Consider the following 27536-nt stretch of genomic DNA (forward strand, 5'->3'; position numbering starts at 1 on the left):
GAGCTTAGGAGTTTAAGACCAGCCTGGGCAATATAGTGAGACCCTGTCTCTACAAAAAAAAAATTTTAAGTATTAGCTGAGTGTGGTGGCGCATGCTTATAGTCCTAGCTACCCAGGAGGCTGAGGTAGGAGAATCACTTGAGCCCAGAGGCACAGGCTGCAGGGATCCAAGATCACACCACTGCACTCCAGCCTGGGTGACAGAGCAAGATCGCGTCTCAAAAAAAAAAAAAAAAAAAAAAAAAAAAAAGATTAAAAAGTTGTCAGTTTCCTATGTCAAAAACAAATCCGCACAAACTTATATATTCCTTCAGCACCATCTAATCTCTCTTTCCATTTATGGCAAAACCACAGGCAACGAGCAGGGGAGATTCTACATACACTGTCTCCAAGTTCCATCTTTCCATTTTATCTTGAATCTACTCCAATAGGGCTTTCATCTCTACCATTTCACTGAAACTGCTCTTGAGAAGGCCCCCAGTGACTTCTATATTGCTAAAATCTAATGGTCAAAGTCTCAGTTCTCCTCTTACTTGACCTATCCAGCAGCATTTGAAAGAGCTGATCACTTCTAATACTTGAAACAAATTTGGCAAGGCATGGTGCCTCACACCTCTAATCCCAGCACTTTGGGAAGTCGAAGCAGGAGGAGAACTTGAAACCAGGGGTTCAAGATCAGGTCGGGCAATATGGCAAAACCCCGTCTCTACTAAAAGTACAAAAATTAGTTGGGCATGGTGGCGTGCACCTGTAGTGCCAGCTCCTTAGTAGGGCCGAGGCAGGAGGATTGCTTGAGCCCAGGAGGTTGAGGCTGCAGTGAGTGGAGACTGTGCCACTACACACCAGCCTGGATGACAGAGCAAGACCCTGTATCAAAAAAGAAGAAGAAGAAAAAGAAACAAATTCCTCACTTACCTTCCAAACACTACAATCTCTTGTGTTTCTTCTATTTCTGTCTCCTATTTGTTCGTCTGTTTTACTGGCTCTTAATTATCACCTAAACCTCCAATCCTAAAGCTCACGTTCTTGATTCCTTATCTAGCCACTCAGTTTCTTTTTTTTTTTTTTTCTTTTTAGCCACACTCAGTTTCTAGGTGGAGTTGATGTTATCTATTCTCATGGTTTTAAATCAATCTCAAAATTGATACATTCTCTGTTTAGCCCCCTCTGTCACATGCCAGAGTCATATATCTAGCTACCTACTCAGCATTTCCATCTGAATGCCTAGAAGGCATCTCAAAGTTACCAAGTCTGAAACAAAACTCCTAATCTTTTCCCTCAGTTGGTTTCCCCTGAAGTCTTTTCCAACTGAACAAACATCTACTCCATCCTTCCAGCTGCTCCGGCCAAAAAGTTTGTGATCATCATCAACTACTCTCTGATCCCACTACTAGAAAATCCTGTTGTCTCTAACTTCAAAATGTATCCCCAGAATTCAACTCTTTCTCACCACTTCCACTGCTACTATCCTGGTCAAACCACCATCACCTCCAACTGGTCTCTATCTCCACTACTGGCCTGCTATCATCAGGCAAACCAGGGTGACCTTCTATAAGCATAAATCAAATCATGTCACTCATTTGCTCAAAAAATCCTCAAATGATTTCTCATTTCCCTTGGAGTTAAAGTCAAAGTCCTTACAACGTTCTATAAGCTTTATTCGATCTGACAATCTCTCAACTTCATCCATTTTTCCCCTTTGCTCACTCTGCTCCATGCACTCCCTGGCACACATCAAACAAGCTCATTTCAGTGTCTTTGTATTTGCTATTCTTTCTGTCTGAAATGTTCTTCCCTCAGATTCCTACATGGCTCAAACCTCTACTCAACTGTCATCTTACAGTGAAGTTTTAAATGCCCACTTTCTTTACAGTAACAGCCTCACCTCACTACTGATCCCCAACTCCAACCCATATTCTTCATTATTTTCCTAGTCTCTCTCTCTACAACCAAATGTCAGCTTCATGAAGGCAGGGATCTTTTTTTCACTGCCAAATTCCTCAGCCTCTATCTGGCACATAACAAGCATTCATACTTGGTGACTGATTTTCTGCTAATATTTGACTAATGACCCCTCTGTAAATGCCACATAAAATCTCCAAGTTCTCCATTTACAACCTAAGCAACATTGATCAGCTTCACAGATACTTCTGATCTGAACTGGATAAAAATTACTGAGTTAGTGGAATACTCTCGAAGTCATGTCTGATGTGTATGAATGTGAAAAGAGGAAGGAGTAGGCAAAATAGTTATTTTAGTCACCCTGGCAGTAAAATACCAGCTCAACTCTCAATCCAGAGGATCCTTAAGCAAATGACTCAAACTGAGTCTTGTTATTCTAATCTTTTCTGGAGAGCTTAAGAAGGAACTTTAACAGAACAATTTCTTTTCTTTTACCGAAATCCTATGCAAGACCTAAGTCTGTCACAGACTGATGTCAAATGACTGTAAAAGAATTTACCCCTACACCTATACTGCTACCTATTTTTAATCAGATATCCTGATAGACAGGATGTCATCCATATTAACATGCACAGATATGGCTATTCACAAACAGAAGATTCAAGGCCATGCAATAATGATGGCCTCAGATACCATAGCTATGTATGTGCAATGTGGTTTTAGTTTGTTGATTGCATATGCTGAGGTTCTAATAAAGCAAACTAAGACACTACCCCTTGACATTAACAAACAGATAAAACGAAATACTCAGAACAATTTCAAAAAAAAGCAAAGTTAATGTCAACTATAAGCCTCAAAGATACCTATACTGCTAATAGCTGAGCAAAACATCAAATGATCTTTTCAGGCTCTATAACCTAAAATCCCCTGAAAGCCAGAAAAAAGTATGAAAAGGTCTCTACCCAGAGTAAATTACTGAATTTTTCCACTAGAAGCTGAAGAATTTTAAAACTATAAACCAAGAGGCCTCAAACATTGTACAAGTACTCTCACATTATTATAACATATATACATACGTTACATCAAGAGTTGTTTCATCGTGTTGGCCAGGCTGGTCTTAAACTTGTGGCCTCAAGTGAACCGTCCGCCTGGGCCTCCCACAGTGCTGGGATTGCAGGCGTGAGCCACCTATATACATACATATATACATCAAGAGTTGTTTTACTACACAAGGTTGTATGCAGTCTTTTGTTTTTTTTTTAATTCATGCCTTATTGATAGATAAGAGATGGGGCTACAGGAAAAAATGTTCTTCTGGTGATAGCTAAGGTTAAAAATTTTTCTAACAAATGAGAAGTAGAGCCAGGCACAGTGGCTCCCGCCTGTAATCCCAGCACTTTGGGAGGCCAAGGTGGACAGATCACTTGAGGTTGGGAGTTCGATACCAGCATAGCCAACATGGTGAAACTCCATCCCTACTAAAAATACAAAAAAACAGCCGGATGTGGTGGTGCGTGCCTGTAATCCCAGCTACAGAGGAAGCTAAGGCAGGAAAATTGGTTGAACCCGGGAGGTGGAGGTTGAAGTAAGCCAAGATCGTGCCAGCCCACTCCAGCCAGGGCAACAGAGCAAGGCTTTGTCTCAAAAAAAGAAAAAAAAAAAAAGAAAAAGAAAAAGAAAAAAAAAAGACAGCAACGAAAATAGACCCAGAAAGATTAAATGACTTACCCAAAATCACAGAGCTGGGATTAGAGCTTATATATCCCCAAACCTAGTCCGTATCAGTGGACTAACGTCACATTCCATTGTGCTAATATGGTAAAGTAACATCACAGTATGAGTCACTGATTATCTTGGTAAACATAGTATATTGGTAGAGAACATAGGTTTTGCTGTCAGACAGGCTTAGGTTTGTGCCACAGCTTTGTTACTCACAAGCCATGTGACCTTGAGAAAATTAAGTCCTGGGTTCAATAACAGTATCTATCTCAAAGGGCTGTCATGAAGATTAAATGAGAATGTCAGCAGATTTAATGCAGCCAGGGCACAATATAATCCCTCATACATCAATTAAGGAAAGTGCCCAATGATAGAGTCTCTTGAACTCTCATCAACAGTCATCAAATAAATGTCAGAAAGAAATACAGCTTTTTCAAACTTAGCAAATATACAGATATGCACTAAAACAAAGGCACCTTAAAAGTACCACTATGATAAATGCACTTCAGTATAATGTAGCTTTCTTTTAGAAAACATTATTCCCCTACATCTCTTATATACTACTTTTCCAGAGCCATTTAAATCACTTTCCTCCTCAGAACTCTGTCCTTGGCTCTTTTCACTCTCTACTGGGTCCCTATGTATTTTCATTCGTTGTCATGGTTACATCTGTTAGCCGTACATGTAGGGTTCTAAAACTTAAGAGACTCCAGATTGACTGCAAGGGATTCCAGAGGTTCCTAAAACAATAAACAAAACTTTCCAAGTATACTATGAGTTCACTTTTCTGGAGAGTAGGTCCCTAATTTTTATCAGATTTCCCAAGTTTGTCCATATCTTAAAGAAGATAAACTATAATAGTACTCTTATCTACAGTTTCACCTCCCTTGGTTTAAGTTACTTGCAATCAACCACTGCCTGAAAATATTAAATGAAAAATTCCAGAAATATCAATTCATAAACTTTAAATTGCATGCCGTTTTATGCAGTATCATGAAATCTCGTGCCATCCCACTCAGGATGTGAATCCTGAATTATATCTTTGTCCAGCATTTCTACACTATGTTACACACCCGTAAAAACTTGGTAACTTAACAGCCATCTGGTTTATCAGATCAAAATCACAATGCTTGTGTACCGGCAATATTTATCTTACTTAATACTGTCCCCAAACCACAAGAGTAGTGACACTGACAATTCAGAAATGCCAAAGAGAAGCAATAAAGTGCTTCCTCTAAGTGAAAAGGTGAAAGTTCTCTACTTAATAAGGAAAAAAAAAAAGATAAGCTGAGATTGCTAAGATCTATGTTAAGAACAAATCTTCTGGCCAGGATGGTGGCTCACGCCTGCAATCCCAGCACTGTGGGAGGCCCAGGCGGACGGTTCACTTGAGGCCACAAGTTTAAGACCAGCCTGGCCAACACGATGAAACTCCATCTCTACTAAAAATGCAAAAATCAGATGGGTTCGGTTGCACACACCTGTAATCCCAGCTACCTGGGAGGCTAGGGCACAAGAATCACTTGAACACAGGAGGTGGAGGTTCATTGAACTGAGCTGACATTATGGCACTGTACTCCAGCCTGGGCAACAGAGCAAGACTCTGTCTCAGGAGAAAACAACAACAACAAAAAAGAACACATCTTCTATCCATGAAACTGTGGAGAAGGAAAAATAATTTGCACTAGTTTTGCTGTCACAACTCAAAACTACAGAAGTATGGCCACAATCATTCACCCTACTTCATCTCATCACATAGGCAGTGTATCATCTCATACTATCACAAAGGTTAAGTACAGTACAAGATTATTTTGAGAGACGGCATTCATGTTTTTTTTTTACAATATAGTTATAATTGTTCTACTTTATTATTGTTGTTGCTAATCTCTTATTATTTCTAAATTGTAAATTAAATGTCATAGGAAAAAACAGTACATACAGGGCTCAGGGCTATATGGTCTCAGGTATCCACTGGGGATCTTGGAATAAACAGATCCCTGTGGATGGGGGGGACTTCTGTACTGGTATTTGCATTAATGACTCCCAAATCTATACTGCCTGCCCAGATCTTCCCCCCAATGTCTAAAACTCTTGTTTCAACCACCTGCTACATGTCTCCAATCAAATGCTCCAGACACAGATCAAACTCAACACATCAAAAATCCCTGGTGAACTCACCATTCAAACCTGCCCAAACCTTCTTCCTGTAATCTCTAATTCAGTTGTGGCAATACAAACTACATAATTATACAAGCTAGAAGCAGAAGTCTTACATTTTTTCTTATCTCTCATCTCCTTCTTATTCAATCATCAAGTACTACTGACATTAAGCCCAAGATATTTCTCAAATATGTTCCCATTTTTTCATCCCGAATACAGTTGACCACTGAACCACGTGGGAGTTAGGAAAAACTGACCACCTGTGCAGTCAAAATACTGTGTGTAACTTTTAAGTCCCCCGATTACTAATAGCCTACTGTCGACCCAAAGCTTTACCAATAACATAAACAGTCTATTAACACCTATTTTGTATGTTACAGATATTACACACTGTATTCTAAGAATAAGAAAAAGAAAAAATATTAATAACATTGCAACAGAGAGAAAATTAAGAACATTTTAAGAAAAAGAAAATGTATTTGGTATTCAATAAGTGGAAGTGGATTGCCATAAAGGTCCCCATCCTTCTGGTCTTCACATTCAGTAAGCTGAGGTGCAGGAGGAAGAGAAGTAGTTGGTCTTGCTGTCTTAAGGGTGGCAGAGGCACAAGAGATAGAGGAGGTAGAGGCAGAAGGGGAGGCAGGAGAGGCAGCCATGCTCTGTAACTTTACAAAAACACATTGTAATTTGTCTAACTTTTCTGCTTTTGCATTCCTCTAAAAATGTTTCTATCTGGTCCCAATCCTTGTGCCACTTTTTAAATTTCAGTGCCCACCATCACAGAAGGGTTCATGTCATAAAAGTCAAAGCATTCTTGAGTATCAGAAACCTCCTGCCAGATTCTCTAATGTCAATTTGGTTTTTGGCACTGCTTCTTCTACATCTTCCTCATCATCTGTCACTGGTTCAGAAGCACTCATCTCCATCAAGACATCTTCTGTTGATTCTTCTGGTGTGACGTCCATTAGCTCTTGAATTTTTTCAAGATCCATATCCTGAAACCCTTCACTCCCCACTTTACCACAGCCACACTGTCTTTCAGGATTCTGACTGGCTCTGTCATAAATCTTGCGAAGTCATGTACAACATCTGGACACAGTTTTTCTCTAGCAAGAATCTATCATTTCGGGCTAGATGGCTTTCACAGCTTTTTAACAATGATGGCATCTTCAATGGTGTAACCCTTCCAGACTTTCATCATGTTCCCTCTATTGAGGTTCTCTTCCATAGCAATGACAATCTTTTCCATAGATTACTACTACTGTGTTTAATGAGCCTTAAAGGTACGTATTAACCCCCCACCTTCCCCATCTACAGGCTGAATTTAAAACACTTTATTTAAGGTCAAGGATACAATACCTTCAGTGATGAAGAACTCATGAGGTTCTGCGTGGCTAGGTGCATTGTCCAATAGAAAAAATACTTAAAAGGCAGTCCCTTACTGACAAGGTACTTTCTGACGTCAGGGACAAAGCACTGATGGAACCAATTAAGAAAAAGAAGTCCAGGCCTTCTTGTACAACCAAAAGACTGGCAGCCAGTATTTATCTTTTCTCTTCACGGCTCAGAGGTTAGTAGATTTATAGATAAAGTCAGCCCTGATCATAAACCCAACTGCACTTGCACAAAACAGCAGAGTTAGCTTATCCCTTCCTGCCTTGTACACCCTAGTATGTGCTTCTCTTCCTTACAAGCCAATGTCCTTTGTGGCACTTTTTTCCAGAATAGGGCCCTTTTGTCTACATCAAAAACCTGTTTAGGCAGATAACCTTTCTCTTCAATGATTTTCTTGATGGTGTCTGGGAACTTGTCTGCTGCCTCTTCATCGACAGAAGCTGCTTCTCCTGTTACCTTGATACTTTTTAAGCCAAACTTCTTTCTAAAATTATCAAACCATCCTTTGCTGGCATTACATTCTCCAGCTTTAGATCCTTCACCTTCCCTTGACTTTGTCATGTAATGACTTCATTTTCCTCAATTCATATTAGAATCACTAACTATACTTTCCTTACAGCAATTCTGCACCCACATACAAGCTGCATATTCAATATGAGATAAAAAAGTATTTTGCAGGCCAGGCACGGTGGCTCACGCCTGTAATCCCAGCACTTTGGGAGGCTGAGGCAGGCAGATCACGAAGTCAGGAGCTCGAGACCATCCTGGCTAACACAGTGAAACTCCGTCTCTACTAGAAATACAAAAAAATTAGCTGGGCGTGGTGGCAGGCACCTGTAGTCCCAGCTACTCCGGAGACTGAGGTGGGAGAATGGAGTGAACCTGGGAGGTGGGGCTTGCAGTGAGCTGAGATCACGCCACTGCACTTCAGCCCGGGCGACAGAGCGAGATTCCGTCTCAAAAAAAAAGAAAAAAAAGTATTTTGCAAAAAGCACAAAGTTTTTGCACCAGCTGGCACAGGTGTAGTGACGGCTTCACAAACTTCCTTTTAACAATGGTACTGGCTTCATTTACCTAGAAATGGCAGGTAACCACAGCTGCAGAACTTAATCTAGTGCACATCAAGCAATTCAACAATTTCTTGTAATGTCATGACTTTTCTCTGCTTTGTAGGAGCACTTCCAGGTTCACTAGGGGCACGTCGAATGGGTTCCATTGGGTTATTCCAGGTTTACAGTATTCCACTAAGCATAATGAAAAATATGTGAAAACCGCAAAAGAAAATTTTTACTGTACTACAAAGAGAAACTGCTCAATGAAGATATTAGTCACAAGATGTTTTTCTGTTTTAGACAGGGTCTTCCTCTATCACCAAGGCTAGAGTGCAGTAGTGCAATCATAGCTCACTGCAGCCTCAAACTCCCAGGTTCAAGGGATCCTTCCGCCTCAGCCTCCTGAGCAGCTGGGACTACTGGTGTGTGCCACCATGCATGGCTAATTTTTTAAATTTTTCTGGTAGAGCTGGGGGTCTTGCTTTGTTGCCCAGGGTGGTCTTAAAACTCCTAGGCTTGGGCCAGGCACGGTGACTCACGCCTGTAATCCCAGCACTTTGGGAGGACGAAGTGGGCAGATCATAAGGTCAGGAGATCAAGATCATCCTGGCCAACACAGTGAAACCCTGTCTCTACTAAAAATACAAAAAAATTAGCCGGGTGTGGGGACGGACGCCTGCAGTCCCAGCTACTCGAGAGGCGGAGGCAGGAGAATGGCGTGAACCCAGGAGGTGGAGGTTGCAGTGAGCCGAGATCGCACCACTGCACTCCAGCCTGGGCGACAGAGTGAGACTCCATCTCAAAAATAAATAAATAAATAAATAAATAAATAAATAAATAAAACTCCTAGGCTCAAGCAATCCTTCTGCCTTGGCCTCCCTAGGTGCTCCAATTACAGGTGTGAGCCACCGCACCTAGCCACAAGGCATTTTAAGTGCATACTTGCAACATTTGATTGAGCTTACCCTGTTAGCAGTAAGAGGTGGCTATAAAATGTATTACAGCAGTACAATATGTACTACAGTTAATTTTATGCAGTTACAGTTTAATACTGCATCTTTACACTTGTTTACATTTCTCTTGACTGCAAATGGCACCATGTACAATCTGTAAGTGTGTGCCTAAGTTTTAATAAATTTTAGCTTTTTGTAATAGATTTGTGTATATTTTTTGGTCGTAAATGATACACAGACTAGCATCTACATACACTGTATGCATTCGTAACAGTTATTTGTTGTTGTTATTTTGAGGCTACACATTTCATCTGTGAGTATTTTCAAATCTCCATAAAGTTTTCCAATATAGTCATTGGAAAAAACCCATGCAGTAAGTGAATCCATGAAGTTCAAACCCATGTTGTTCAAGGGTCAACTTTACTACGGTCTTAAAACTTTCACCTGGGCCAGGCGCGGTAGCTCACACCTGTAATCCCAGCACTTTGGGAGGCAGAGGTGGGCGGATCATGAGGTCAGGAGTTCAAGACCATCCTGGCAAACACGATGAAATCCCATCTCCACTAAAAAATACACAAAAAAATTAGCTGGGTGTGGTGATGGGCGCCTGGTAGTCCTAGCTACTTGGGAGGCTGAGGTAGGACAATGGTGTGAACTGGGGAGGTGGAACTTGCAGTGAGCAGAGATCACACCACTGCACTCCAGCCTGGGCAACAGAGTGAGACTCCATCTCAAAAAAAAAAAAAAAACCAAAAACTTTCACACTTCATTGCAAAAGCCTTCCAAACACTATGAACTCCAACGTCATGGAATCTACTCCTTCAAAATCACAATCAAAATAAACACAGGCATACCACGACCCTATTCAAAACCCTTCTATGGTAGCATAGTAGGCATAGACCTAGTTTATGCTCACTTCTCCACACCTGTCTGACATGTATTTCCTAACAACATTAAACCAATGGGAATTCTTACACAACTTGCTATTTCTCACTATCTTTCCATCACTGTCACAGCCCCTCCCCACTTATTTCAGTTCCCATATCTTTTTTTTCCCCCTGCTTTTGGTCCTCCTTTGCTTTGCCTTTTCTTTATCTGATTCTTTACATATCTTCTGAACACAGCTCAGGTGTCATAACCTCCAGGAATCCTTTGCTGAACTCCTCAAGCAAAGTTAACAACTTCTTCTCAGTTCTTCCCTGATATTTTATAGTGTAAACTATATTTACCTAACTATACACTAAATAAACTGTAGTGTATTTTTGTTTATATGGGAATGTGGTGATAGTCTATAACTACTAGTGACAGTTTGTAACCACCACTACACTCCCATATAGCTTAATTATCTGTTTATGCATCTTCTTTCACTAGACTATGAGCTTCTTAAGTGATTATGCATTTTTCTTCAATGCCACATTGAAGGTTGTAAACAAATGTCTGTTGAATAAATACACTTTACTCATGTTATACCAATGTAATTTTGACAACACAAACATTTTACTTATAAGTCACAATGATACAGGAAAATGGTTGAATGTGTTTACCCTCAGCAAGTAATCTAATTTTTAAATAATCAAATATTTTTCTAACAGAATTAGTGTACAAGTAACACACTTTTAAATTTTACATCAAGCAATATTTTCAGATTTTTCCCATTCACCTAACTAAAGGCCTCACTCAGAAGGCTGCTTAATCATTAATTTTACTAATAAATATTAACTGGGAAAAAAATGGCAGACGAAATAGGCCCTTCAGAAGCGGATCAATAAGCTACAATCTATCCCTAAAACAAACAAGTCCAAAAACTACGTATCAAATGAAATGGACTTCAAGTGCAGATTAATACATCCACACGATGGGGTCTTGGCATCAAATACACGTCAACAGCCTTGGCAAAATAATGATGTTACTAATGAACTTTAATCTTTCCACTTGCCCATCCCTGACACAGAAGCAACACTAACTGCTATCGAAAATTTTTTAAAATGACTAAATGTTCAACTCTCACCTCATCAGTATGTTAACAATAAAAACTTTAGGCTATACTTCATTCCAGGAACAATAAAATTTAAAGGCTCTAACTTTATGTATTAATGTGTTTTTTTAAAGAGTAGTAACATTCTTTTAAAGTAACATTCTAAATTATTTGAGCAGGGCTTTAATCCCATTGATAAAACTGATTAAGTTGCAATAACTGCAAATACGCTAAGGGATCTAGCAACCAATGCTTCAGCAAAACAATAAACTGCACACATATTTATCATCTATATATACAAACATATAATATTTGCTATCTAATTATTAGAGGTATACAGGACCCTTCCCCAAGAAGGCCAAGTTACAAAATGATCAGCAAGCAAAGTAAATTCATTCAGCAGAAAAAGAAACAAAAGCTTTTTTAAAGGAAAGATATAATTAAGGATTCTTAAATGCATATAGTTTAGTGAGACTTTTAAAAACGAAGTCAAGAATTTAATTTTTAAAAGTGATCTTTGCCTCCTTACCTCCCTCCAATCCAGGATTACAATTTCCTCATCAGTAAAGTATCAATGACAAAAATAAGTCTGTAACGGTCTTTGTTTTCTTTAAAGCAAAATCTGTTCATTTACGTTACTTCTGATTTGTAACCTTCAAAATGCCTGAATTTGAAAGCATGTCAGTCTATTATATACTTACACATCTTGAAGTTTCTGTGATTACTAAGAGAGAAAACTACATCATGAGACAAATTAAAACTAAAATGAAAAGAAGCGAATTCTTAACATCTACTACATACAAAGGACAAGAAGTCTTCAGTCCTCCGTGAATAATTTTCTACAAGAAAAAATTTAGAACAGGGTGGGTGGGGGAAAGGGTGAGAATTTGAAATTCCAGGCAATTCAGAATGACACAGCTAGAAAAAAAATAAACAAGCAAAAATACTTGATCTTAATTTCAAGCTCCAGCCTCAAAAAAAAAAAAAAAAAAAAAAAGCTTTGGTACAAGTATCTGAGGAATGGCAGTATTTTTAAAATCAGATAAGGAAGCTCCCTCCCAAACTCTAAGCACCTCAGAGTAGATAAAGTCTCTCTTCCTTTATGTTAGTGTATCCCTTACAATGCACAGCACAATGTATAGATAATATTCAAAAAATATGATCTGAATATAGTCCATTTGCAGTTAACGATAAGGAGTCTTATTTGATGACCAACCAGTATACAATTACTTATGACATCTGCAATAATACCATTTATCCATCAGTTATTCCTTAAGCAACATCAACCATCAAAAATACAGCCAAAGATCCAAGCTTTGAGAAAAACAGACCAGCGGGACACATTCAAACAGACTTTGAACAAATTAACCTTTCAAAGCTCACTTTCCTCATTTGCTCCTGGCCAGAGAAATGTGAGATGGTGAACTGTGGGGTAATTAAGAAAGTCTGCGAAAACATCTGGCACACAGCACTTGCTCAATAAATATGTTTGTTTATTTCTTCCCCGCCCATGCAGAAGAGACATATAGCCTTGATTAGTGACTTAAAACTGCATGTAAAAACTACTGATGTTTGGTTAACTGGTTTCTCTGGTTACAGTGGAGAACAGATGGGAGTGGAGGAGTGCTGCCAAAAAAAGAGCTGATGTCAAGGAAAAAGAAAAAAAAAGATTATCAATTAGAAAAGCACAGCAGCATGGGACAATTCCATGAAATCACAACTTGATCAAAATTCAATTGGGCTCTAATATCATTACAGAACAGTAACATTCATAATGAGAAAGTTAAATCCTCAATAGAAGGTTCAATTATGATTTGCATTTCAGTCCTCAACATGAGTAGGCTATCCAAAACTCAATTTGAGAATTTGGGAAATTTGAAACAATTTTTTCAAAGACACAAGGTCAAGCTTCCAGATTAGCCTGTTTAAGTGCATTTAAGTCACGGAGCAATTGAGCTAAAAGTACTAACAACTCTTTTAACTATATCTGTGAATGACTTTCGCATATATGGAAAAAAAAAGTATGTATAACATTTCAAAATGTGATAATGATCACAACAAGTAAGATACAATAATGTAAGTACTCTCATTGAGGTAAAAAGCTTGTCACTGTTCTACGATTGGTGCTATTTTTACCCATAAAAAAAGAGATGTTACAGGATTCCCTTAAACACATTTTACCCAAAAAACACAGTAGTCATCATAACTAGAATTCAGACATCATACGTACAGACCCTCTGTATTAAGAAAATGAGTGATTATATCTAAAATCAACACTATAAAATTTGTTGTATTTCCCAATATACTATGAAATCCAAAACATTACTATTTATACTATTTAACACTACTATTTATACATGGGTCACATGTATATAAAATTACTCTTTACACATTCTTCTATGATAATGTATAAAAACTCTATAAACTGTAAGACAATGACAAATTGACTGTACCTAAATCAATTACACATAACCCAAAGGGAAAGGAAAAAAACATACAAAATACTGAACTGCCATAGTTTGCTGTCTTTGAATGACTCTAACTGTAATCAAATAAGATATGACAGCAAAAGATCTATGACATAAATTTTGTTACAAAAATCTGCTATAAGCCTGTTTAAAACTTTCCTGCAACTGTCAACTCACCAAAAAAATGCACACAAGAACACAGCTAACTTTCCCACTGCTTCACATTGGAACTTAACCATCATCACTGAAATATACCATTCATAGTTTAAAGAAAAATCTAAGACTAAAAAAGTAGGTAATTCTTGCAACATCACACAAAATATTTCAAAGGCCACAGGAAAACACTAGTAGTTGGTGCCTAGATTTATGTACAAACACATAACTGTCTTTTACTGAAATTTTTGGAGCTCAAATGAGCCTAAGGTAACCCCAAGTTAAAACCTCCTCATTTTACAACGAAGAAACTGAGGCTAAGGAGCTTATCCAAGATCACACAGCGCAATGAAGGAGTCCAAGGGTCCTAAGCTGAGTGTCCCTCCAGAGTACCATGTCAACTCAAATCATCAGAGTGCTCAATACTGAGAAACCATTTTATAATTAAATAGGCCAGTGTTAACACTGAGTTACTATGGCTACATGTTTGTTTCAGTCTGCTAAAGAGAAAGAGCTTTTAACCAGAAATCAAGCTTCTGGTCATGGTTCTTCCATAAATTCAAGTCAGGAGTGTATCCCTTGGTAAACCACTTTCTCTAGACCTCTGTTCCTCATCTGTGCAAGAAAGAACAGATTCTCTCAAAAGTCTCTGCCACGGTTTGAATGTCTGTGTCTCCTCCAAAATTCATGCTGAAATTTAATCGTCAATTTAGCAGTATTAAAAGGTACGGTAATTCAGGTGCAATAGCTCACGCCTGTAATCCTAGCACTTTTGGAAGCCAACGTGCGTGCAATCGTTTGAGCCCAGTAGTTCCAGACCAGCCTGGGCAACATAGTGAAACCCTGTCTCTACAAAAAGAAAAAGAAAAAAAATAGCTGCTGACCTGCACCTGTTGTCCCAGCTACCCAGGAGGCTGAGGTGAAAGAATCCATTAAGCCCTGGAGGGTGTGGCTACAGTGAGCCAAGATCAAGCCACTGCAATCCAGCCTGGGTGAGAGTCAGAAAAAAAAAAAAGGTAGGGTCTTCGGGAGGTGATTAACTTATAAGGGTAGAACCCTTGTGAATGGGATTAGGTGGCCTTATAAAAGAGGCTGACAGAGTTTACATTTTGCCCTTCTGCCTCTGCCATGTGCAGATACAGGATTCCTCCCCACCAAAGGATTCCGAGAGGAAACTGCATCAAGACGTGGTGTTGGAAGCAGACAGCAGCTCTCACCAGACAGCAGAAACTGCAGCACCTTGATCTTGAACTTCCCAGTCTCCACAAGTGTGAGAAAATACATTTCTGTTCTTTATAAATTACTCAGTCTGCAGGATTTTGTTATAGCACCACAAAAAGATTACAGGAGTCACTTTTAGTGCTTAAAAATCAAAATACTAACATAAATAAGAGCACGCAAATTATTATTTTATTTGGCTAGTGATAGCATTCATCAAAAAAGCATATTGCTTTCATGTCTCATTTGCATACACCAAAAGTAGCAAATTATTACTAGGGAATTTAATCCTTGTATTTCCAATACATTTCACTGTTTATCACTTTAGTATATTCTTAGAGACAAAAAATTAAAAATCAAAGTATTTTAAACATATTAACTTCAAGGAATCACTTTTTGCAAAGTATACACTTAGATTTCTATTAACCAATTTTTTTTAATGTGTGTAGTCAGCCTTACAATTTAGAGTAGCAAAGTGTTAACTCATAAATAGGTCAACTAGTAATAATAAGCCTTTCTTACAGGTTATGCTTTTGACTGTTTTATTCAAGTCAATACACACTACGGTCCCCGTAAACAAGTTATATATTCAAATGTTACTGAACAATGCACATTTCCAAAGTTTTTCCTTTTATAAATGGTCCATTTACTTAAAGCCATTACTTAAGCTTACAAAGGAAGCTTACGAAGTCTCCTTCCAACACCTGGAACCTAAAGTTAGATTCTTTTTGTAAAGAGAGTAGTGCACTGTATAAGCTTCAGGGTCCCCAGATCTGCCCCTGGCTAATAATTAAAAACGTAACCTTAGAATTAATTTTCTGTATAATGAAAACAACACGAACTTTTCAGTCAGACATACCTGGAATTTGAATCCCAACTCTGCCCTTCTCCAGCTGTATATGTAATATCATAAATATTTTACTAGTCCTCCCCGAGACCCAAATAGATTTAAAACAAGAGTAACAACAACATACTTAAAATTGTTTTGGGGATTTCAGATAATTAGTTCAAAGTATCTAAAACAGCCTACCACAAGTCAGACATCCAACAAGTTGTCACTAATCTTATAAGACAACCTCTAGCGGAAATGGAAAGGAATTGGAGATGAAAAAGAAAAAGGAATTTTTCACCATCACTTTGGAGAGGACAGGGCAAACAGAAGAGGCTAAGAGTTTCTCAGTTAAGAGCTGTTCTAGGTAAGAATGACTTAAAAACACATATGTCAAAGAATTCCTCTTAGCGGTGATGGCTTGCTTTTATAAAAAAGTATCGCTAAGAAATCTTGTATTTTCTTAAAGCAGGTAAAAATTCCCCTTTGAAGTCGCTTTATTCATCTGCTCAGCAGTAACATTTCTCATTTAAAGAGTAAATCTGGGTCCATTCCTTTCTCAATGATTACAAGTACTAAATGGAGGTCAAATTAGGAAGTTTTGCTTAGTTACACTTCCAACTTTAAAACCGAATTTAAAAAAACAGAATGCTGTCTAGTAGCAACAGACTTGGATTAGGAGTTAAGGCAACTATAGGATCAGTTCTCAATTTCCTATTAACTGTTATCAAGTTGAGCAAATAGTATTCTCCTCATCTTTAAAAAAGATTCATTAATAACTAGTGATTTTGAAGCAATGGTTAACAGAATTTCTTAAAATGAAATCTTTTACAAAACCCCACATACAAATGGTAACACAGGAGCTGCTCTTAAGGACCACAGAGGGAGATCTGGAAGATTTCTACTTAACACTTCCTAGGCCTCCTGGGTCCTAGACACCCTCCAGGCTCCCTGTAAACGTTTGAAAATAACTGCCCTACATGAAACAGAATTATAGTTGAAAATTTTGATTTTATCATTGGGAAATTCTTTTAAATGTCTTAGTGATAGCACTATTAGAAAGCATTTTCTGGTATGATTTCATTTAATCCTCAACAATTTGTGAAAGACCGCTGTAGTTCTCATCTTAAAGAGGAGGAAACAAACTTAAAGAGTCTGTTAGTTTCTTTATTCAACATTGTGTACTATATGCTGGGTGCATACTGCCGTACTGATCAAAGTCATAAAAAAGACTGAGGCCTCAAGAAAACTATGCTCTAAAAAAGGAAACACAGACTCCTCTCTCAAGAATCTTGGCTGTGAAAGGAGGTAGTTACTATAATGCAGAAGACAGGGAAAAGACATCTTCCTTCACTGAGACCAGAGGGAAGGAGTCGAGAATGAATAAGGATGCAGATTAAATAATATAATTGAAAGGGAAGAATGCTGAAAGAACTTTGAACTTTCACCTAATTACATTCCTTTTTCACAGTGATGTAGCAGTTAGGTTTCTTCAAGAGCAGTAAGAGAATTCTCAATAGAGAGCTTAGGGACAATGTTAAAGTTTGGAATAGCTCAGGCAAGAAAGGGGAGAGGAAGTTGACCTGGGACACAAAAGAAACTGCTCAGAGGCAATGAGAGTCCAGCTAAATTAGAGACCACTGTCTTGCAATTTTCTCCAGGAGCAGCTAGAAAATAAGTTCAGTGGGAGCAAATAGGTGGAAGGATCCAAGATACTTTCTGCTGCTATTTCTGGCCTTGTTCTGGGGAGGTAGTAAGAAAGAGGCAACTGGTAACATAGGTGGAAGTGAAAGCACCATGGCTTGGGAGAATGAAAGGGTCTTCCCGAGACCAAAGGGCACATTAATGTGAGAAGGAACGAAGCAACAAGATAGAATAATTAAATAATAACAGCTTGAATTTATTTATAATGCTTAGTATGTGCCAAGTACTATTCTAAAGAGCTTTATATGTATTAACTCCATCTTTAAAACAATTTTATGAGGTAGGTATCATCATTTTTTCCTTTTTACAAAAGAGGGAACAGACAGACACTAAGTGATTTGCTCAAAGTCCTACATCTAACAAACAGAAGAGCTAGGATAGAATGCAATATTGGAGCTGGAAGATTTTTAAAGCAGTAGGATGACAAGCTCTAAGACAGCGTGAAGAACCCTGCAATACAAGCCTGACTGCCACTGTAGATCCAGTACCTGACCCATAGCAGCAACACACAATAAATGTATTTTAAATTGAATAAATAAATGACTTCCACAGGCAATGAACAAAATTAAGATAGAGGCCAGACATATCTGTGAGGAATGTATTAACATAGTATCTGTGAGGAAGGTATTAAACTCCTCAATGACTGAGGAAGCATGAGTTCAGGAAGTCAGATGGTCATAGGGAGAGAGCAGCAGGGTAATTCTCAAGCCAAAAAAGATGATGAACATGGCAATAAACCACATCTGGGCCCAATGATTCAAGGACTGTAAGAAAAATAAAAACCTCAATTCAAAAAGATAAACCTGCATCCTCAGGGCAAAGCCATGTTTCAGGTGGAAAGAAATCAAGAGAATTTTAGGAATAGGCTGAAGATACAGGGAAATTAATCTGCAAGAGAAATAGGGGACCAGAGTGTACAATTTAACAGTGTGACAGAAAGGGATGAGATGTGAAGGGGAGTCCTGGTGGAGGAAGTGAAATGTAGAGCACAGCTAGTAAACAGAAAGACTGGACCACAGACTAAGCCTTCTGACTCCCAATTCAGGGTCACTGATAATTTCAACTCATTTTTCCAGGAGACTAGGCTGACTACCCTGCTACATACAGAAAGTGCCACAAGATCTTTAATGACACACTACTACATCTTAAGACTTCACCACTTAGAGCTAGAAAACTTCAAACATTTCAGAGCATCATTTGTACTGACTTACTGAATTTATCAATTACTATGGTTTAGCTTAGAGGACTAGTTTCTCATTTAATCAATCATTCACTAACCACCCACACTACGCTAAATGCTGTGTGGGTACAAAAGGGTGTCTAGTATAAGATTTGGACAGGGACCACAACCTAGTTCAGGAGTGGGGGAAAAAAGGGGGGGGAAGGGGAGGAGAAGGAGGAGAAAGGGAGGAAAGGAAGGAAAAAAGAAAAACTAGATGTGTTTTTAGATGAACACTCAATGTACATATTATAGAACATGCAAACCAAATGAGTATTTACTCCTTCAATAAAGTTACGAGAGGTTACACAGTTATTCCAAGGATTATGTGTGAATCATATAGGAACTTCTGTTTTTGAAGCCACCCCTCAAGAGCCAACAGGATTCTTTAAGTGTCCCAGTGGTACTAAACCCATATCCTTTGAGAATGCTTTCTTAGCACAGTTCACAAACTGGCTCTGCAGGCTTTTCAAAACTTAAGTTCTAGAAGTTGTACAATAATATGACAGGACCGCTCAAATAAGTGTATGGCATTCAATGTAACTGCTTGCAAAAATAACATCCAATTTTTAATATTGGCCTAATCATGGCTAAATATTGGTATAACAATAGTTAACTATGTGCTAAGTTCTATTTTAAAGCTTTATTTATCACACAACAAACCTGTAAGGTGGGTCTTATTAGCAGTCTCATTTTACATAGAGGAAAACTGAAACTACAAGAAGTTAAGTTAACTTGTTAAAAGTTATGCAGCTAGAGGCCGGCGCGGTGGCTCACGCCTGTAATCCCAGCACGGTGGGAGGCAGAGGCAGACAGATCACGAGGTCAGGAGATCAAGACCATCCTGGCTAATACGGTGAAACCCCGTCACTACTAAAAATACAAAAAATTAGCCGGGCGTGGTGGCAGGTACCTGTAGTCCCAGTTACTCGGGAGGCTGAGGCAGGAGAATGGTGTGAACCTGGGAGGCGGAGGTTGCAGTGAGCTGAGATCGCGCCACTGCACTCCAGCCTGGGTGACAGAGCGAGACAGTCTCAAAAAAAAAGAAAAGAAAAAAAAAAAAAAGGGTGATGCAGCTAGAAAGACGTGGAGCTGGTATTCAAGCCCACACTCTTAACTACTATGCTTTCAGTCTCTTTACTTTTTAGTCACATCCCTATATTCGTATGTTGAATACTCCAGTGCAAAAGTACATGAAAATTCTCTATTCACAGTTTTGTTCTCCTAAGTAGTCAAAGAAATGCAAATTAAAGCATTAAAGTACTATTTTTTCACCTATAAAATTAAACATACATTATGTTGGGTAAGACACTGCTACACAGAAGTTAAACTGATACAACCTTGGGAAATACAATTAATTCTTAAGAGTGCTCACTTCAGAGCCAGATTGCTTGGGTCAGAATCCTAGTTCTGCCACTTGGAAGAATATCTTAAGCAAATTATTTAGTCGTGCAAAGCCTCATCTGTAGAACAGACAATAGTATTCTATAGAGTTGCTCAAATGAGTAAGTTTAGACATGCAGAGTACATGATAAACATTTAGAAAGTGTTAGCTATTATTATTACCTTTATGGAGGTCAATTAGGTAATATATTTCAGTTATGTTCAGCTCAATAATTCCATAATCAGAGACGGGCTCAAATATTCATGTGTCTAAATAGTCGCAGTTGCAATCTTCTTTAATAGAAAAAATATGGACTCCCTGGAATCAACCAAATATTTGGCAATAGGGAAACAGTTAAGCAAACTGAAGTAAAGTATGATAGTCATGAAAAACTATGTGTTAACTCAGTGATTTGTTCTTACTAGTAATACCTTTACATTTTGTTGACCTTACAATGGGCCAGCAAGAACTACTTTTTAAAAAAGTTGCATTATTTAAAACTACAAATTGTCTAGTAACTTTTATATAAACCTAACAAAACTACTTAAGAGCATCCATGTACTCTGGAATGAAAATAACAAAAAATTACCGCTGAAGTCTCCCAATGTACAATATAACGAAAAGGCATACCACTTTTTCTAGCCTTAATCATATAATCTTCCCGAACTGGACAAATGCTTTCATCCCTTAACTTCATTTAATGAATGATGTACAAACAAATGAAGCAGTCTCTAATTTGTCTGAATCAAGTTTGTGACTTATGTATTACTTAAAAAGCCAAATTTTTACATTATATCTCATATTACTTAAATAGTTTCTAATTCACTATTGGAACTAATAATTTTCCAGGTTCCTCTGAATTGCTATCTAGAAAGACAAGGCAAAATAAATACTTTGTTAATAACAACTGTATGCTTTTATTTTTCTAACTTCTAAAGTCAGAGGGGTACTGACAGCTATGACAATACTGGCTGTCCCAAAACTATAAACAGTATCAGTTTGAGTGTAACACTTTAATGAATCTGTTTCACCTTGTTTTGTAACATGAAAAATGAAAAACAAATTTATAATTAATTCTCTGCTCTGTGTGATCTGCAAGACTACCATCCAGCTTTCCTCTATGCACCAGTCCAGGTAGTACTATGCAACAACTACCTTCCCTAAGAAAGAGAAACCTACTATGAAGATAGAAGCTGTTCCCTCAAATCTAACAAATATTTCTGTAGCTCGAAGAAAAAAAAACAAAAAAAGATTAACTGTACCCATCTGCCCTTAGACTCTTTCCTGTTAAGTATATCACAAATGAACATAAAACTGTTTCACTAATGTGAGTCTCTGTATGTTCCAGCCAACAATCACTTCCAAACAGTTGCTGTCCATGCTACACAGGTGGAGTTCATCTAGCATTAGGGAGTGGGCATTTCATCATAACACTCTTTCTCATGGTGAGTTAGCAAGCTTTTTATAAACTAACTGAAGCTACTTCCAGGACCCCAAGGTAGAGATCTTAAGAGCATGATTACATTCTGGAGACACTCACCTTCATAACAGGTTTCCCAAACTCTGAAGGCTAGGCCAAGAAAGGCTTCATTACTGTTTGACAGAGGACAGGACGGCATTTTCATTCAAATGTAACCCCTCCAACTCTAATCAAGCTCCTCAAACCCATATGGACAAAACCCCATACAGTAAAAATGGTAAGAAATCACTTTTCAAAGATAAAGATAATAAAAGATTTACCTGACAGCAACTAATCCTACATGGTGGAACAAAGCCCAGGAGTAAGAAAGAGACTCCCTGGGGCAGATTATTTGATCCAGACCCACATTATTTCCAGGAGTTTCACAATTACTGCCTCCTTTCTTTAAAAAGTTATATGGTCCTTGTTGTTTCTTCGCATACAAATAAAAGTTTAAACATTATCAAAAAGATGTGAAATGATATACTTTGTGCAATGCACGAAAGCTTATAAACTGGAATAAACTTTTCCTTTGTCAACAGCTTACAAAAACAGAAACTTCCTTATTGTCTTCCATCTTAAAAAGAATTTCTAGGAAAAGGTCTACTTAAAAATGCAAATTGTGCATTAAACTGTGTATTATAACTTCTACAGACAATGATACTTAAAATATGCACTAAGGCTGCATGCGGTGGCCCACACCTATAATCCCAGCACTTTGGGAAAGAGAGGTGGGCGGATCACCTGAGATCAGGAGTTCAAGACCAGCCTGGCCAACATGGCAAAACCTCATCACTACTTAAAATATAAAAATTAGCCAGATGTGGTGGCACAAACCTGTAGTCCCAGCTACTCGGGAGGCTGAGACACAAGAATCGGTTGAACCCAGGAGGTGGAGGCTGCAGTGAGCCAAGATCATGCCACTGCACTCTAGCCTGGACGACAGAGCAAGACTCTGTCTCAAAAAAGAAAAAAAAAAATGCACTCAAAACACTAAAAAGAATCTGACATTATTGATGGAAATTTATCTGGAGTAGTATCTATAAAATATCCAGTAAGTTCAATTACCACTCTATTTTGCAATGAAAACAAAACAGTCTCAAAACATAATTCTATACTTTTCTACGAGTTAATTTTGTAAAACAACCTGAGAAGAGTGCTTGAGACTTTTTATTTTTATTTTTTTTAAGACAGCGTGCTCTGTGGCCCACGCTGGGGAATGAAATAAATGGGGAGGTGGATTTTGATCAAAGGGTACAAGTTGTAAGATGAATAAATTGTGGAGATCAAATGTGCAGCACGGTAAGAATAGTTAATAACACTGTATCATATACTTTAAATTTGCTAAGGAAGTAGATCTTAATTGTTCTCATCATGCAGACAAAAAAACCAGAACTATTGGCCAGGTGCAGTAGCTCACACCTGTAATCCCAGTATTTTGAGAGGCCAAGGCGGGCGGATCAGGAGGTCAGGAGTTCAAGACCAGCCTGACCAAAATGGTGAAACTCTGTCTCTACTAAAAATACAAAAACTAGCCAGGCGTGGTGGTGCATGCTTGTAATCCCAGCTACTCGGGAGGCTGAGGCAGAAGAATCGCTCGAACCCAGGAGGCAGAGGTTGCAGTGAGCCGAAATCATGCCACTGCACTTCAGCCTGGGCTACAGAGCGAGTCTCCACCTCAAAAAATAAAAAATAAAAATAAAAAGAGGTGATTTTGTGTTAGCTTGATGGTAGTAAGCATGTCAGAATGCATACATTATCAACACATCATGTTGTCCACCTTAAACACAATTTTTCTTTTTTTTTTTTATGAGACAGAGTCTTACTCTGTTGTCCAGGCTGGAGTACAATGGCATGATCTTGGCTCACTGCAAGCTCTGCCTCCCAGGTTCAAATGATTCTCGTGCCTTTGCTCCCGAGTAGCTGGAATTATAGGTGTGTGATCACCACACCTGGTACATTTTTGTATTTTTAGTAGAGACAGGGGTTTGCATGTTGGCAAGGCTGGTCTCCAACTCTTAACCTCAGGTGATCTACCCGGCTTGCCTCTCCCAAAGTGCTAGGATTACAGGTGTGAAGGTGTGAACCACCTTCTCCAGCCGAGTGCTTAAGACTTTTGGTGAAACTATAGTTTCCCTTAAATTATAGTAACTATATATCCAAACAACAGATGTAAAATACAGTTATTTTAAAATACGTACATATGTGGATCCATAAACAATTAAGGATGTACATATGTATAACCATAAACAATTTTTTTTTTTGAGACAGTTTTGCTTTTGTTGCCCAGGCTGGAGCGCAATGGCGCTATCTCAGATCACTGCAACCTCGGCCTCACAGGTTCAAGCGATTTTCCAGCCTCAGCCTCCCAAGTAGCTGGGATTACTAGGCATCCACCACCACACCCCGTGATTTTTTTGTATTTTAAGTAGAGATGGGATTTCATCATGTCAGCCAGGCTGGTCTCAAGCTCCTGACCTCAGGTGATCCACCTGCCTCCGCCTCCCAAAGTGCTGGGATCACAGGCGTGAGCCACTGCACCCAGCCATATTTTTTCCTTATGGCATACTATGCATTAACTACTTTTGACCAGCAACTCATGCAGTCTGTAGTTATGCACAAGACTGCTAATCTGGAAGACAGGAATTCTGAAGGTCCATAAGCACACGGTTAACAAGATAAAACTATGAAATACCCTACCACTGAGATATATATATATTTGTAACAAAGGGTCATAAACTATAATAGTTCTTTTCAATGGGAACTACTTATGAATGTTATTAATACTTATTAAACAGTAATGAAAAATTCTTTTAGAAATCAGCAGCTATTAACTACTGAATATCAAAACTAGTCACTTACTTCTGTAAGGTTTTCAGAAAAACCTGCAAAAGTCATAGACAGAATGGGTCCAAATTAGCTCATAATCATAACGAAGCTAAAAAAAAAAATTAAGTTCCAGTATTATGTGGTAACGTATCACACAACGTTATTATACTAGTCAGCTAAAGGAATAATGAAATTCTCTCCCACCTCTTCTCCCCAACAATATTAGCTCCAGAAGGCAGGGATCTCGGTCTTTCTAGCTATCCTGACAGACGCCCAGAACAGTGCCTGGCACATAATATTCAATATTTACTGAACAAATTAAATGATGGCAAAACAGGCAAGAGCAGGGAAACCTGAAGTGGTCAGAGTTTGATTACACATAGATGAACGTACAGCTGGTCAATCAGAACGCCATTCACTTGAGTGAGTTGATGTCAAATTTGAGTTCCTCCACATTTTAGCAAAAAATCTTATTCAGAACGTAAGACTTCAAGAATTGAGTAGTGTAAGGCCGCAAACACTCCTAGAAAATCTGTTGTATAGGCCGGGCGCGGTGGCTCACGCCTGTAATCCCAGCACTTTGGGAGGCCGAGGTGGGTGGATCATCTGAGGTCGGGAGTTCGAGACCAGCCTGACCAATAGGGAGAAACCTCGTCTCTACTAAAAATACGAAATTAGCCGGGTATAGTGGCGCCTGCCTGTAAACCCAGCTACTCAGAGGCTGAGGCAGGAGAACCGCTTTAACCCAGGAGGCGGAGGTTGCTGGGAGCTGAGATCGCGCCATTGCACTCCAGCCTGGGCAACAAGAGCGAAACTGTCTCAAAAAAAAAAAAGAAAGAAAAGAAAAAGAAAACCTGTCGTATAAAACTATTAACTTCATAAAATTCTAAGTAATTCTAAACTCTAAAGTGATCAGAATTTAGTAGGAAAATTAATATTAATCACAAATTCATAACCCAGCTCTGTGCCCAATCATAAGGGAAAACATACTAGTAAGCTTCGTTAGTACTCTATTGTCAACATTTCTCATGTTTACTTAGAAAAAAGTTCGAAACATTCCAAAAATCTTTAATTATTATCAAAACACTTAATTCTCCTAAATACACCGTACCTATTTACACAAAGCAGAGGTTTTCGCACACTGATTTTAGTATTTATGTTCTTGCAATTTCAGAATTCTGCATGAGCTGTATCTTTTTAAATTTTAGGAATTCAGAGAGGTCCTCATGTTCTCTGAGACTAAATTACTTGACTCAACTGGGGCAATCATATTAATATAAGTATTTTCTCAGGCAACTGCACTTCAGGAAAAGCTCTCTTTAAAAAGTGACAACAAACCTCCCTCTTTCGCCTGCACATCATACGAAGTATTTATGAATCTAAGAAGGGAAGACCAAAATCTTTCTCTAATTTTGCTTTCTAAAATCTTCTGTCCGATTGCTAGTTCGTCTGTCTTGACGTACGCCTTTTATTGTAGCGACATAGGCAAGTATGTCCAGTTTGTTAACAACAATACATTTTAATTGCTTGCCATAGTGTGGACGAACCAGATATGACACCCAAAGTTATACCCTATATGCTAAACACCACAAGGCTACGACACAACGTAATGCCAAAAAAGAAAAGGTTTCTGAACAGAACACGTTTGCTGTCACTGAAAGTGATGAAAGAAAGCAACTCTGCAAGGCGACTACACTCATTCTTTGGGCTCCCAAGGCTGAGAAATGGAGAACCAATTGTCCGGTTTGCTCTCTGTTGCTTCCTCCCACCCGGCCTTCCTCCGAGTGGCGAGGCAATCCTGCACAACAGTTTGTAAAGTGTTTAGGAGGCTTGTAGGATGAAAGACGCTATAAATACACCCAATGTTACTAGTTTATGACCACTGAGCATTCCGTGGAACCACTGTCACTGCTTCGGGGGCAGGGCCTGGGGAGGGGGGCAGAGTGAGAGGGCAGCCCCTTCATCACCCTACAAGCTAGACTGGGTAATTTTTGAAAGTGTAACGAAACCCCACGTGAAAAGTTCCACACACGCCCCACACAGGGAGGACTTCGCCGCTGCTAACAGCGCCGGAGCCTGGGCCTACAACCCCGGCAACGTGGGGAGGCGTGGGGCGGCCGAGGGGCTCCGGCCGCAGCCGACGCCCGTGGAGCGGCTGAAGAAGCAACTCCCGGACGGGGGCGCGGCGCCAGGCCCGGACTCCCGGCGCGGGGAACGGCCCGGGAGGGCGGCCGCGCCGGGGCCCCGCGCCGCCCGGTTGCCGGGAAGGCTCGCGCCCCGCGGCCGGCGAGCGTGGGGGAGGGGAGGCCGGGCCTGCGGCCTGTTGGGGGACTTCAGCCCGGGCCTCGCGTGCGGCTCTCGGCCCGGCCCCCGGCCCCGGGGTCCCGGACGCCGAGGAGAGACTCACCGGAAAGGCCCGGATCCGCATCTTGGTGTCCTTCCGGCTGCCCGTGCCTTTGCTCAGATTCGACATGGTGCTCGTCCCCTCCCCGGCGGCGGCTTCAGGTCGCGCTCCGCGACGCCGGTGTCACATTTAAGGCGGGCAGGCAGGCGAGGGGCGACGCTGGGGGCGGCGCGGCCCCCGGGCAGGGCTGGGGAGCTGGCCGGCCCCTGGGCAGCCGCGGCGGCGGCGGGGGCGGCGGCGGCGGCGGCGGCTCGGGCTCCGGCTGCTCCGACGCGGCTGGGGGGCTGCGCTGGCGCGGTGGCTCCGCAGGGTCCCCCTCACGCCCGGCTCTGCTCCCTTTATCGCGCTCCTCTGCGATGGCGGCGGCGGCGGCGGCGGACAAACATCTCACTGCGCAGGCCGAACGTCGTCCTCCTCCTCCTCCTTCTCCTCCTCCGCCTGAGCGAGACGAGATCCGGCCCAGAGGGTGGAGGGGGGAGGAGGGAGGGAGGAGAGCCGGAGAGTGAGAGATGCCGGGGGAGGGAGGTGGGAGGACGGGAGGGGGAGCCCGGCGGCCGCGGCGGGGACGCTCAGATCTCGCGAGAAGAGAGCGAGCGCGCTGCCCTGGTGGGGCGGGGCGAAGCCCGGGAGCGGGAGGGCGCCACCGGAGGGGAGGAGGGGAACAGGGAATTGAGGGAAGTGGGAGGGACCGGCGGGGCGGGGAAGCGGAAAGG

At 40.2% G+C, this 27536-nt stretch overlaps 1 protein-coding gene across 3 annotated transcripts in view; it reads right to left on the reverse strand.

Moving 5' to 3' along the window:
• Nucleotides 1-27237, reverse strand: part of LOC105481321 (cullin 3) — a 112870-nt gene extending 85633 nt beyond the window's left edge. For 2 of the 3 annotated variants that reach the window (XM_071073459.1, XM_071073457.1), the window contains exon 1: nucleotides 26827-27237. In XM_071073459.1, the coding sequence (XP_070929560.1) occupies nucleotides 26827-26892 (66 nt within the window). In that variant the 5' untranslated portion in view covers nucleotides 26893-27237. Of the gene's footprint in view, nucleotides 1-3630; nucleotides 4058-26826 lie in introns of those variants that run through there. The other variant, XM_011740828.3, reaches the window with a different exon arrangement.
• Nucleotides 27238-27536: the final 299 nt, after the last annotated feature.

The sequence above is a fragment of the Macaca nemestrina genome, chromosome 11 (assembly GCF_043159975.1).
Source record: "Macaca nemestrina isolate mMacNem1 chromosome 11, mMacNem.hap1, whole genome shotgun sequence".
Lineage (NCBI taxonomy): Eukaryota > Metazoa > Chordata > Mammalia > Primates > Cercopithecidae > Macaca > Macaca nemestrina.